This window comes from Coffea arabica, chromosome 1e (assembly GCF_036785885.1).
Source record: "Coffea arabica cultivar ET-39 chromosome 1e, Coffea Arabica ET-39 HiFi, whole genome shotgun sequence".
Taxonomy (NCBI): Eukaryota; Viridiplantae; Streptophyta; class Magnoliopsida; order Gentianales; family Rubiaceae; genus Coffea; species Coffea arabica.
In genome coordinates, this window is record NC_092311.1 from 48,420,915 (window position 1) to 48,435,794 (window position 14,880).

The 14,880-nt window shown below is 35.8% G+C and overlaps 1 protein-coding gene across 1 annotated transcript; it reads left to right on the plus strand.

Moving 5' to 3' along the window:
- Positions 1–8,813: 8,813 nt before the first annotated feature.
- Positions 8,814–12,239, plus strand: LOC113709643 (uncharacterized). The gene is made up of 3 exons (XM_027232455.2): positions 8,814–10,492; positions 10,804–11,346; positions 11,833–12,239. Exons 1-3 carry the CDS (start codon positions 9,602–9,604, stop codon positions 11,932–11,934), a joined length of 1,536 nt encoding a protein of 511 aa, XP_027088256.1. The 5' UTR covers positions 8,814–9,601; the 3' UTR covers positions 11,935–12,239.
- Positions 12,240–14,880: the final 2,641 nt, after the last annotated feature.

Below are 14,880 nucleotides of genomic sequence, written 5' to 3' on the forward strand. Positions count from 1 at the left end.
GTTGTTTTGCACGTAATCTAATAAGCTAGCTGACATTTTTTACTTTCTTGATTTCTTACTGCAAGTACCATATTTCACCTATTAAGTTTTAAGCATATATAAACCACCCGTCTTTGGGCTGTGTCCATCACCCAGCCATTAAGGCTTGGTGGGATGAGAGGTAAGGGTTCAAATCTTGCGTACCATCAAATATCACGTTTAAAATGGCTTGGCTTTAAAAAATTCAGATAGGTTCGCATCTGGTCGGGTGGTGGTTCAGTTTCCTCCGGATTATTCCTGGGTTTCCTTAGATCCGTCCCCTTTCCCTTAGTATAGGATAGATTAGATTATACAACAGTTATCGTCTCCAAAAAAAAAAAAATTAAAACATATATATATATATATATATCTATCCAGCAAGACACCGATTGGGTAGGTTGCTGATTAAAGCCCATCAACATGTAGACCCTCTCCTTGTTGTCCATGAGAATGACACACATTGAACACCACAAGATACAAAATCAATTTGGGAAGGAAAGACTCCTTAAGAAATAATTAGCTATTCCGGTCATCGGGCCATACCATGAGAGTATGTTAGTCGTTGTCTTTACCATGTCTAATGACTTGGCTTATTTGAAACATTTGCTAACGACATTAGCTCAATTTAAAAATAGGTGTAAGGTAGATAAGTAACGAATAATTTGAAAAAAAAAAATCGCCATCCCCCTAATCACTTGCCCCAAGTAGAATAAAAAATGTACTCCTGGCATGATTTGGAATTGGGATATGTGCGGTTGCACATAATTGTTATTTTTGTTATATAATTCATAATAAATTTTCATTAAAAGGTCATGAGGGTTGGATTAGATTAGATGGTAAGGTGAGAGAAATTGTAAATAGTAAATTTTGGATCGAATAATTCTTATCAATAGTATCAATAATGATTCTTGTGCATTCAAAATGTTGTAAAAAAATTCAACCATTATAATATAAGTGCACACCAACCAAACATTGTAAAAGATACGAAATCAAATGCAGTCACACCAAATCATAGCTGCACCCACCGCCATGTCCCATGGCCCGATTGTGTGCAATATTCCTGTCTGGAAATTTACGAGAACCATTCTCTGGCAAGCCATAAACCAAAGCAGTACTATGTCTGTATCTAAGATTAAATCAACAAGAGAGTAAACCAATTAATGCAAAAACATGTTGTCATGTCTCTTGGCAACTGTTTGTGGAAAGTAGTATTAAATCGTCTGATCGGTAATTAAAGAGTTTAGTGGAACTTTTCAGCACATCTGGAAAGCAGTAGTACAATCACATGAAACGCACACGATCAAGTTTGACATGAACGATTTACTTAGCGGTAAAGCAAACTGAAAAGGAAAGAGCTCAAATTGGAATTACCTGAAACGGAATTGATTGTGTCCACTGGTGAATCCTCCTACGTTAAACTGCTTTTGCAGAATCGAGCTATTGAAGTTGGAGGACGTACAGAGTAGAAAGCAGAAAGATTTTTTTTCTTTTCTGGTAAGAAGAAAGCAAGAGATGAGATTCAAGAATCGAGAAGAAACACACTTTTAATGGCGAAAAGACTCGATAAAAGAAAGTAGAATGATTGTCGAAAAGCTTAGGCTTCCCATGCCTACACACCTAAGTTTCACATGGCTAGATCAACTCGCAGCGTTATCCAATCGTGTAGGGATCCGGGGTGGGAACGATTGTCAAAGCAACCGTTCCCGAAGGTGTAACATCATTTGTATACGGTGTAACATCATCTGTACAAGATATAATAATAGAACAACAGCGAGTAATACTAAAATAATGAGTGTGTTTGGATTGTAAGTTATTTGAAATATTTTTACTGTAGCACTTTTTGTGATGTGATGTATGTGAGATAAAAAAGTAATTGGGAAGATAAAAAGGTGTATTGGAAATTGTAATGGTGATGTCAGCAAATATATTTGGCCAAATAATTGGCTGTCCAAACACACTATATTAGTTACAAGGAGTGATTTGATCCGCACAAATTTTTTTAACGTAATCATGACCGTGAAACTTCTGAAACGGTTGTCTCTGGCAACCGTTACAGCCCCTCTTCCATCATGTAGTACCATGTCAGTAACTATTACATGGAAAATCCTGTTTTACTTAATGATGACAAGGATTTCCAATCCTTTGTTGTTTTTGCCATAGCTGCTAATAGTGGATCTATCTGCCTGACATGCATTTGCATTGTCAATTCCCGCTTCTGATGGGTGTGGGCTTCAGATTTTTTGTTTTACAGACTGGAGTTGGCTGACGACAAAAAACACATAGCATGCAACTAAAGAACATAACAGGTGGGGATGAAGGGAAATTTTGGAGCAGTACTTGCACAACAGGTTGGAATCCACGGGACGACTCATTTTCATTTCACACTTGACAGGCCAGGAAGGAAGGGAGTGGCTATGGGGACAGTATCTCGTGTTTGACTGGTGGCACAAAACATCGAGACATTTGGAGGATAGTTTTTTTGTTTTATTTTTTCCCCCTTAATTCTGCAGATAGAATTGAATCCCTTTACCTTTTAGCGTCGGAATTTGGGAATCTAATTATCGTTCTGCTTGCAGAGTAAACTGGGAGAGGTAAAAAAATGGTGACTTTCGGCGAGTAATTCTATGATAGATTATGGTTACTACATCATCAGTTTAAAGGGATAATTGCAAGAGGTTTCTGCCACTTGCACTGACCTTCCCTGTGATTTAAAAAATTACACTGACCTCCCCTGAAATATTTGAGAGTACAAAGATTTGTATTTACTCTCAAATATTTAATTTTTGTTAAATACAAAACCTATCAGTTTCCCTTCCGTAAAAATATTAATGTAACACTTTTTCAATTTTAGTTACAAATATTTATGTATTTAACATAAATTAAATGATTCAGAATAAAATACCCATAAAGAGCCAATACTTTACTCACCTAATGGAAGAAAGCCATAAAGAATTAATACTTTATGGGCCATTTCTTTTTTTTAAATATATAATTTATATTAAATAGATAACCTACCGATTTCCTTTTTATAAGAATATTACTGTAACACTTTTTGAATTTTACTTACAAACATTGATATATTTATCATAAATTAAATGTTTGAAGTAAAATATCCATAAAGAGCCGGTACTTTAAATGGGTAATGCGTATTAGCCCATAAACTACACCCCTTAAAGTTTATTAATTGTTAATTGATTTGTAATACTTTATTATTTATTGGACATGTAGCACAAAGGGAAAATCTGGTAAAAAATTCTAATTTCACTCCCTAAAACAATATTTTAATTGTTTGGACTGAATTTGCAAAGGATTAGTAAGTTCAAGAGAGGTCAGTGCAATTTTTCAAACCACAGAAGAGGTCAGTGCAAGTGTCAGCAATCTCAATGGAGGTTTCTGCAATTATCCCTAGTTTAAAACGGGAAGCTGTACGAAATGTAACATTATAAAAGGACTGAAGAATTATAAGGTCCGAGAAAGTTTTGAAAATAGCGAGAATATATGTAATTAAAACTACTCTTTTTTTATTAATTTTGTATACACTAATAACATATATATATATATAGTAACGAATACAGATGTACGCCACATATGTGAGAATTAAAATTTAAATTTAGATTGAAATTAAATGTCATGCATCCATAATCTGTAGCATATACATTATTTTTTGGTACATACAAAATTCATCCTTTTATTTTTTGTTTTTTTGGTACGATAACCTCTAAAATAATAATAATATTACATGAAAGTTGAAAATACTTTTTGAAAGGTTTGTGTTTTGCCAATGTTAAGTTAATTGTCGAAAGTAAGTGATATTACAAGACTCGGCCAATTAACGAACTAGTAATATCACATTGACACTTTCCTAATCACGGCTTGTTTGGTGATGAAATACTTAACGAATTTGTTGCCGACCGCAAACATCTTTAGTTTCTTGATATTAGGAAACGCAGCTCTGCGAAGTTGCTTGCTCTCTTTCTCTCTAACTCTTTTGAACAAAATTATACTAATCCGTACATTATGCGTATTTCCTACTTCCAAAATACATGCTCCTCGATGAACATCCATGAACTCTTAAGATGACGCGGATTCGATTGTGATTTGAGATTTATTTATTCTTGCCTGGCTTCTCTCCCTTGTCTTGCAAATTTTCTTTTTCTTTGCATGGAACGGAAATGAACAGATAGTGGGACTGTGGAGTGCTACTTCTATGGAATGAAAATTGTTTTGTGCACCTTGCCCAAGCCAAAGCCAATTAGTTCTTTTACTTCATATGAAGCTCCGACTAAACCCAAAAAAAAAAAAAAAAGATTTTGATCGATGCTAAAATTAAGAGTTAATCTCATGTATACTGACTGTATATATACGATCACAATTAAACCCACAGTACACGTGCAAAATTTATATTTCAAATTCAAATTTAGATCTCAAGTATATGCAATTACAATTTTTCAGCAGAAGATGTTTCACTAATGCTGCTTGATATCAACTAGGGAGAAAGAGTCTCAGCAAGCAAACTGTAAGATGCAAGTTTTTCTAGTATTTTTTGCAATTTTAATCATTAACTCAAATGAAGTATACAGCCACTCATGAATCTTTATTTGGATTATAGCGGGTTTTATTTTGTCTAAGTTATCATTAACCACTGAAAAGTACTTCAGTTCATATTTAAAACTTGATAATGAAACATCAAGACAAGTACTTGCAAACTAGAATCTTCAGGTTTGAATGGTCTACGACTAAAATGACATGTACCTAAATTATCTGTCAAAAAATGATACATGTTACTTATAGAAGGAAACTCATTCTTCTCTTTATCTCTAACTTGCTCCACTCATCTTAAACAAATCCCCAAAGATTTTTTTTTTTTTTTTGGTTTTTTGTGCGGTTGTAGATAATAAAGGTTCTCCTAAAATTTCTAGTAATAGTATTATTCTTTCCTAAACTTTTCTAGTAAGAGATTTCTTTTCTCTTAGAGTTTTTCTAATTAGAGTTTATATTATTTTATTTTTGTCGAATCTCAATATTTTCAAATCTATTTGTTAGATCTGAAATTTCTGAAATCTATTTTATCAGATCTCAATATGATATATGAGCATACACAAATATTTGTTAGGTTCGAAGAGATTGACATCATTTGGAATATTTAGAAATTTACAATGTAATATTTATAATTTATTTCAGATTTGGTGTAGATAGTATTATTTCAGTGATATATTTGACGCAGATCTCATGAAATGATAATCTATATAAAAAAAAAAACAATTATCTATCAAATGCATAATTTGGGAAAACTACTTAGTGATTTAATCAACCCATTGAGGTCTTCTATGTGGTTAAGTTTTTGGGCCAAGCCGCCAAGCCGACAAAATCTACCAGCTAAAAGTTTAGCTCAATAGTAGCCGATCATGCGGTAGGACCCACGGCACGTGAACTGTTTTTTGGATCATCTTATCTGCTTGTGGTGGTGAGGGAAGTCACATCGGCCTCTTAATGTTGGCCCAACAAAGGGAGCCTCCTTTCCTTTGTAGACCCCACCCATGCAGATAGAACTCAAGTCTCCATGGTGAGTGGTCCATTAGACCATAACCAGCAGGCCCAGACTGCATTCCTTCCCCTACATTTTGGTTTCTCGGATCCGATGCTAAAGCGGGATTTCTGATATAAACAAAAACCAAAAAGAACAGATTTCTGGAAACAAGCTATCGTTCTCACTCTAGAATACAGCCCTTTTGCTGTCATACTAAAAGGAAAACTTTTTTGGAAAAACAGGAGTACGTAGAGTGGAACACTTATCTTGTCACTACTAACATGTCTTATCGACAGTAGGGAATATGTTTAGGATTAATATTATATATACTGTCAGTGTAAAAAAATTTTACATAATTAAGTATAAATATATGACACGTGAGTAAAAAGTGAATTTAAAAGTTGAATAATAATAATGTGGCATTCATCTAAATCTATTTATGTAATAAATTCTTTACATTGGTGGTGTATAAAAATTAATCCTGTATTTTTAAATGTGACTAACGGTTGAAAATAATGCTTAAAATGATATTCATCGACAATACATCTTGCAAGACCTTATTTGTTGAATAGGTGGTATTTGCAATAAGATATACTCCCTCCGTCCTATTTTGATAGTCTTGTATTCCTTTTTCATTTGTCTCAAATTGTAGTCCACTTTTCAATTGAAGAATGTAGTTGTATTTTAATTTTCCTAAAATACCCTTATTCAATGTAAGTAGTTGTTACTATAAACCTACTCCATTTAATAAGAGTTGATTCTTTTTTACCATCAATTCAAGTTTCCATAAAGTTGTACCATATTTAATGTGAGAATATTTTAGGAAAATGGCAATCTAAATTTATTTTTCCAACAAAGTTAACTACTTTTTCTTAAACTGTGTGAAAAAAGAAACAGAACTATCAAAGTGGGACGGAGGGAGTAGCAGCTTTTATTCCTAGTCAAGCGTTGATCTGTTACTGCAATCACTAAAGAGGAGACAACAGGCATTGCTCTGAATTTGGAATGAAATAATGTTGGTGTTGCATTAATGGGCGATGATTTGATGATACAAGGAGGAGGTTCTGTAAATGCAACCGGAATAATTGCTCAGATACCGATGAGTGAGGCCTATTTGGGGCACATTATAAACGCCTGGCTAAGCTTATTGATGCTAGGGGTGTAATTTCAACTTCTAAATCGTGATTGATTGATGAATGTCTAGCAGCCAGTATTATTTTGCGGCATTCCATATATGAGTCTCTTCAGGGAATGATATTAAGAAAAGTCGTTGAGTGAGCGATTCAATAAAAGAGCTTGGATCGAATCGATATTAGTTTGTATTAATAGTGAACGTCATAAATATGATTTTAAATTAATTTTAAATTTTTTTAATTATTTATTTATTTCACATACATCACAACACAAATGCTATACCATTATTTTGAACAAATCTTCCAAAAAAATCTTCAATCCAAACAAACAAAGTAAACCACCGAGTTTTAGTTCAGTGATCATAAAAAATGGATTAAATTCCTTTTTGGGTTGTAGGTTTAGAGGTTCAAACCCCACCTGCAGTGAAAAAAAATTTAAAGATATGTTAGAATATCCCTTTGGTCTACTCGAATCTATATGTACATGTTAGTCCCTTAATCAATATCTTTAGGCTCCCCCTCCCTGTAGAATAGAATAGATTAGGTTATAAAAATGTTATCGTAGCCATCCAAAAAAAAAAAAAAAAAGTAACTCTATAATCCTTTATAGTATTATATGAATTGTTTACTAATTGTCAAAAGGTTTGTCATGTATTAGGCCTAATTAGAGCCAAAAATGGAAAAAACACCCGGACTCTTGATTCAAGTGAAACTTGTGTAGATAACTAATATCCTCTCTTATCAGTCATCTGTAATTGAACAGTGAGAATTCGTAAGAAAGGACACGTGGTTTGCTGATTTTCTTCTCAGGATATGTATTTGAATTTTTGAACACCACCCCTTGAGTATAGCTAATTAATCCATCCATAAGTCCATTAGCTAGCCAAACACTCCCAGATGCGATCATAAACTCTTCATAGTTTGTGAAGGATTTTTTTTTTTTTTTAACCTCCTTTTGTGGATATTGGTGTGTGTACAAGAGAGTAAGTCGAGTTACAGAGGGTCGAAAGAAAAGGGCAATGTTAATGGCACTTCAAAAATTGTTTTTCACACTCCTCTTTTAACTTTATTCACCTATAAAATGACAAATTTTTTAGACAATCTTCACCTAAAAAATTCATAAAATAAATGACGATCAAAGTTTTTCTAAGGTCATGATCTATGCAAAGTTTTGAGGGTTGAATATTGGGCCATTTACGTTTGTTGACAAAAAAAAAAAAAAGAATGTTGGGCCATTTTGTCCCACTGACTAGTAGTTATGAAAATAGTAAGTCATGATTTTGTAGCCCAATGATCTTGGTTTTGTAGACCCATCATTCCAGGTGTTACAGATAATAGGCAGTAGGGTTCAACTTCGTCTTCATCTTTTTGGGCATGGGCCTCAGGGAAAAGGAATGGTCGAAACAGCACTAAGCTTGAAAGAATGACATCGCTCGTTTATTCCCAAAACGGAGAGCAAAAAAAAAGTCAATCCCGACTAATCTACACCACTTCAATCCGGACTTATCTCTCTTAAAAATAAATAAATTAATTAAATGACACGTGTTTCAGGGGTGATATTATATATTCGAGTTCGATCAAAACGAGTTCGAGTTGAGCTGCTGATCGAGTAGTTTGCGAGATCAAGTCAAATTATTCGGTCTAACATCAGTCCTAATCTACACCACTTCAATCCGGATTAATCTTTTTTTAAATAAATAAATAAAACAACACGTGTTTCATGGTGATATTATATATATATATATATATATATATATATATGCTTAATTTTAGAATCGATTCTTAGAGTGAAAAGCATGAGATTCAAATCTCTGCTGTTAGCACTTACTTTCTTGTTTACCTTTTTAATTTTCAAGACAAGATGATAAGCTGTAACGTGTAAAGCTAAAAGAGGAAGAACTGAAAAGGTCCGGTCTGGTAAACGTATCACTTTATCACTTTTGTAGGGATGACTGACTGGCTAATGGAATAATAATAACTGCATCAACAATAATATTTCAATCTCCACAAGCAGTGGATAGCAACATTCTTTATCGGGCGTACACATTTCTATTGCAGGAATATTAATGGATTCTTGGGATTCGTGGATGCAAGTGATTTGCAGCATCCAGGTGAGGTATTCTAACTTTACTCTATGCCGTGCTATGTGTCAATTGGTTTAGAGAGTTAATTATTACTAATATAACTTTTTTATTTTATTTTATTTTATTTATTTGTTGAAAGAGAAATTTCACACCTTATGTGCACGAATCGCTTTCTTTCTGAAAAAACAAAGAAAAGAAACAAAAATATCGATCGATTATGGTGTCGGGCGTTGATTGGCTAGTCCGTCTGTGTACCAAAATTGATTAAATATATGTTGAGGGAAGTTTCAGGAATGTTGGATGTGGAAATTAACGCAGTCCATTGAATTGGACCATTGGACTTCATTATTATTAACGTAAGGTTTATTGATGGCGAGTCGGTGGTCCACTAGAATTTGAAAGACAAAATCAAAAAATGGTGGAGACTAGGGAGGCGAAGCATCTTCTATGACCTAACAACAGGGAATCTAGAATTCTGGGGCGTTGGTAATATGACTATTCTAATCCTAGGTTCCAAACTCTTGATTTACCTTTGTCCCATGCCCAAATATTTCCCCATCAAGAATATCAGTCAGTGAGAGAGAGCCATAACCGGCTTCATCTTCGTTCCCTCCCCTTAACAGACTTCAAAAGTCCCCAACTCAGATCCGAACATCTCTCCAATCCAGACCTTCTTGCATCGCCATTTTCCACTTCCCGCTCTCTGCAATTGCTGAGAAGAAGAAGAAGAAGAAGAAGAAGGCAATGGTAAGCAAACTATCACTCTCTTGGTCCGACCTCCAAACAGTACTGAACGAAACAATCTGAGCATCCTGCTGTTGGTTGGACGGTCGGACCAGATGAACTCTGCTGCTATCCAACGCCCCCCAATAGGCCTCAGCAGCCTTCGCAGCTCCATTACTTGGTTAATTATTACTATGTTAACAATCTATGTTCTGTACTCATCAAAGCTCATATTCAACAAACGTCAGCTCGAATGTCCCTTGCCATCTTCCGACATCTCAACAAGGCAGAATGTTGAAGACAGCTCTCCATTTGCAAACGAATCTGCGATCAGCAATTATTCAGCTCAGGAACCTGCGGTTTCTACGACGGCGCCGCCACCGCCGCTGCCAAGCCTGCCCTTGCGCGATGATACCGAGCTCAAACACATTGCTTTTGGGATTGCCGCCTCGTCGAATTTGTGGGATAAGAGGAAGGAGTACATAAAATTGTGGTGGAGGCCAGGGGAGACGAGGGGGGCGGTTTGGTTAGATAAAAAAGTGTCCACTGGGAGGAATGAGGGGTTGCCGGACATTAAGATTTCTGGGAATACTTCGGAGTTCAAGTACACGAATCGCCAGGGGAAGAGATCTGCATTGAGGATTTCAAGGGTGGTTTCTGAGACGTTGAGGCTGGGGATGAAGGATGTTAGGTGGTTTGTGATGGGAGATGATGACACTGTTTTTGTTGTTGAAAATGTGCTGAGAGTGCTGTCCAAGTATGATCACAATCAGTATTATTACATTGGCAGCTCATCGGAAAGCCATATTCAGAACATATTTTTCTCCTATGCCATGGCTTATGGTGGGGGTGGTTTCGCCATAAGCTATCCATTGGCACTAGAAATAGAGAAGATGCAGGATCGATGCATTCAAAGATACCCTGGACTATACGGCAGTGATGATAGGATACAGGCATGCATGGCTGAGCTAGGGGTTCCACTTACTAGGGAACCTGGCTTTCATCAGGTAACAATAAATAAACTGATTGGAATAAGGTCATCAGGCTCTTAAATTTTGAGTTTGCTGAGAGCAATAGCAATCTAGAAACCATTATTTGTTGCTTATGTTTTAAGCAGAAATGCCATTGTATCCTTGATTTCGTAGTTGGTATTTTACATGAACATTGCTGTCGCTCAGTTCAGTGCTCCATTATGAATGCAATCGAAGGTGTAGGATAAATTAAGCAACCATCATAAATTGAATTAACTGTTCAGAGTTTCAATCTAGAACTACATGGTGTGATAACTTATTTAAGTCCTGTTTTGGTGATAATGCAGTATGATGTGTATGGAAATCTACTAGGACTTCTGGGAGCACATCCGGTGACTCCACTGGTGTCACTTCACCACCTTGATGTGGTGGCACCAATATTTCCACAATTGAACAGAGTTCAAAGCCTTCACCACCTGTTTGAATCGGTTAAGCAAGACTCGGCGAGCATAATACAACAGTCAATCTGCTATGATAAGAAAAGGTATTGGTCCATTTCTGTGTCCTGGGGCTATGTCGTTCAGATCTTCAGGGGAGTCATCTCTCCCAGAGAGCTCGAGATGCCAACCCGAACATTTCTTAACTGGTATAAGCGAGCTGATTACACAGCTTATGCATTCAACACTAGGCCTGTTACCAAACATCCATGCCAGAAGCCCTTCTTGTATTACATGGGCTCAACAAAGTATGATGAAGGAAGGAACCAAATAATTGGAGTTTACTCTCGTTTTAAAGAGTCCAGCCCATATTGCAGATGGACAATGGAATCGCCTGAGAAACTCAATACAGTCATTGTCTTGAAACGGCCAGATAGCAGCCGTTGGCAGAAGGTACATCTGAAGCTTAAGTGCACTCCGTCCTCTGGTTTATATATTTGTCCGATTATCATGCTACTGATATTAGGTGTTATTTGCTAATTCTGCCATAAATGCCTGTAAACAAATCTCCCCGTTCTTGGAGACTGGGGTCACGCAAATAGTTTAGGAGAAATCCCAACTTTGGAGCATAATCATTTCAAGAAAGTGGAAAATGGCAATCAAGTGTTGCCGTTTTAGACCAAGTAATTCCTGATTTAATCCTTAAAAATGGTTACAAGGCATACAAACTACTTAAAAATGCACTTGCTTATGGTAGCAAGAATTTTCGCTTAACACCATGATATGGTATGATAATACTTTTAACACAAAATTGTTAAGCATGATTGCCTCTACGGGTATAATATTAGGCCTGCCTTCTCTCATTATTAGCTTGGTGTTTGTGTTATTTACATAACTTCTATCAGGACCAACACTAATTATAACCATTCTATCTTGCAGTCACCCAGAAGAGACTGTTGTAGAGTTTTGCCATCCAAAAGGAGCACAAATATGTATATCTGGGTAGGCAAATGCAGAATGGGTGAGGTTAGTGAAATGTAGCAGAAGCAGCAGGCAAGAAATTCGGCCAGGCATCTGTTCTCTTTTCCTTTTCCTTTTCCTTCAGTGGTGTAAAGGAAACAAATTAACTCGTTCCATTCTAACTGGGCATGGAAGATTCAAATTCATTCTTTTGCTACAGCAGAAAACTCAGAACAGCAACATTCACAGCAGGACTGATGCATAAAATGACTAGGCTAGATACTAGGTAGCATTTTTCTGTGTAAATTTGACAAGGCAGACATTGTAGACCCTTTTACAACAATTACCTTGAAACAAATCAGGAACTGAGAGTTCCTACTTTGGCATTTTTTTTTAAAATTTTTCTGGCAATGCAAATTCTGTGTCCAGAACTGAAACCTCTAATCCTAAACCATGACTCGAGCAGAAAATTCATCAGTACTTCAATTAGTTCCCCTTGGTGGCTCTGTTACAGTTTGGTTCTCCACTATTAGAATGTGCGAAATTGAGGCATGTGGGGAAGTGGCTGCTGCTGCCAAGAAGGCAAGGTCAACACGAGTTTCGTTTGGGGAAATAGGCTTCTCCACCTTAGGGATCACAGTAACTCTTCCATCCTTGACCTCCAAATTCACTGAACAAAGTTTCACAGATCAAACAATCAGGAGCAATGTTTCATGTAAATGGCAAGTAAAATGCAGCTGGACTTCAATCTGCTGGTTGACATTGAAATGACGGTTATAATAAAGAATAAAGACAACAGAAATACAAGGAAATCATTTGACTCTCAAGCGTTAGGTGATTATTATTGCTGTTCTTTTTTCACTTCAAAAATGAATTTCACTAGTCTATTTGTTTTCTCAAGTCTAGCAACTCCTGATTGAGTTGATTCCTTCTACTGCCCTTTTCCCAACATCTTCAATCAATACTTTTTTCTGTGTTTGGATTGTGAATTATTAGAGATATTTTTACTGTAGCACTTTTTGTGATGTGATGTATGTGAGATAAAAAGGTAATTGGAAAGATAAAAAGGTGTGTTGGAAATTGTAATGATGATGTAAACAAATAAATTTTGGCTAATAATTCTCTATCCAAACAGTCTGGAACGCTTTGTCATTGAAATACAAACAAATCATCTCCCATCTTACTGATTTATGAAGAAAACTGTAGCAAAGATACATCGAATACTTGTTATTGAGGTTTCAGCAGTTAAAAGGAAGAGAGTGCGACTAAATTAAAAAAAGAGAATAGAAGACCAAGGAAAAAGGGAAAGTAAAGGAAAAGAAAATGAATACGGAAGAAAAACTGCAAAGGCAGACTAAATAAACTCAGTAAGTCAGAAACTTACATATAGTTTTGTTAATTCATTACATAACACATTGCCAGAGTCACAGCGATGCTTACTTTTTTAAGTATATAAAACTAATCCAGCTGTGACAAATGTACGATCACCAACATTCCTTATCATAGCATAGAACCAAAGGAGAACAGAATCTGATAATCCAAATCCTGAGATATCTGACCATGCACGTTAAGAATCTTGATTTTTTCAAGAGATAAGAGAAGACAAGTATTAATTATTTCCATTATCTCAACAGTTCCAAAATTAGCAGTAAAACCGAGTCATTCCTCATGCAACACAATGATCAACTTTATACGTAAGACCTCTGATAAAAATAATTCACTCAAAAGCTGATACATAATGCGTTCTTGCACTTATCAACGGGCACAGGACAATGAAGTCCAGAAATCCAACAAGTTTCTATCAGAGGCAGATATCCGTAAAAATTAGAAACATAGAGAAACCTTTTGAACCTCAAGAAAGCTCTTGTCACTTTCTTTTTTCACTCGAGAACTGGATTCAAGCGAACTATTTTCATTCAACTATTCCTCTGAAAGAGACCATCCCACCACTGTTCATTACAGATTAGTCTCCTCTTTTGATTCTTTAGAAAGAAAACCATGCAACAGATAAACCGAAAGACCCAGATACATCAGGAGATCAGGAAAAAGTGAGGGAAGAAACTGAAGCAAGAAAACCAAAATAGCATTCAGAAAATAATGATATCTCCAACACTCTTTTACAAGATTGATCTCAGTAAAGCTCTGACACAAAGTGGATTCCATATTTACTCGATAAACTTGACAAACGAAAACTTTAAGGAGTCTGTTAGGCGTTCTTAAACAAAACTGGATAGATGCTTCTCTCAGTGAATCCATACAAATAACACAATCATGTACCATCACCAATGTTCTTATGATAGTAGTATTAAACAAGAACACTTGATTTCACAGCAGAATCTAATAATCTGATCGTTTATAGATTTCCACTGTTCCATCATCACTCAATTTATGTAATATGTCCTTCCAGGAACTAAAACGCAACTGAATCATGGATCATGAACAGGTCATATCACTAATATGTAATCAATTTCTTGAAATTATTAACCACCAAAAAAAAATAAAAGAACAATCAGCTACAGAAAATCAACCCACGAAAAGCCCATCCATTAATAGCCAAAATTTATAAAAATGCCGAATCATGCATCACAAACCCGAACAGCCCTGATGAAAATATTCAATAAAAGCTGAAATAAAGGAGTAAGCTGGAACCAATAAACACAAAAACTTCCATCAAGCAATGAGCTACTGCAAAGTCCAAGAATAGCCCATGAACTATTAACTGAAAAGAACGGAACATGTAGCTGGTTTGTTGAAGATAATAATGAGATACATACCAGGATAGCAGAACCACCAGAGAATGAAGAGGCAAAGAAGGACCATGATAGGAATGATGTGAATGCAATTGTCTGAAAGAGTCCTTCTGCGATGATGATGATGATTTGTGACGCTGAAGATGGGAAGATCATCACCATCAGCCCTTCCCCTTCTTGTCATAAATAGCAAATTGGGTCTCTGCATTTTGTGTGAAGTTCAATTTACTGCTGTGATTTTCTGAGTGTGTGTTACTTGGGGGAAATGTATGTGTCT

Excerpts from the sequence above, each read along its gene's own strand:
- LOC113709643 (XM_027232455.2), top strand. The coding sequence starts at position 9,602 with ATGAACTCTGCTGCTATCCAACGCCCCCCAATAGGCCTCAGCAGCCTT. Across the intron at positions 10,493-10,803 it reads GGGAACCTGGCTTTCATCAG|TATGATGTGTATGGAAATCT; the intron begins GTAACAATAAAT and ends GTGATAATGCAG. Across the intron at positions 11,347-11,832 it reads ATAGCAGCCGTTGGCAGAAG|TCACCCAGAAGAGACTGTTG; the intron begins GTACATCTGAAG and ends TCTATCTTGCAG.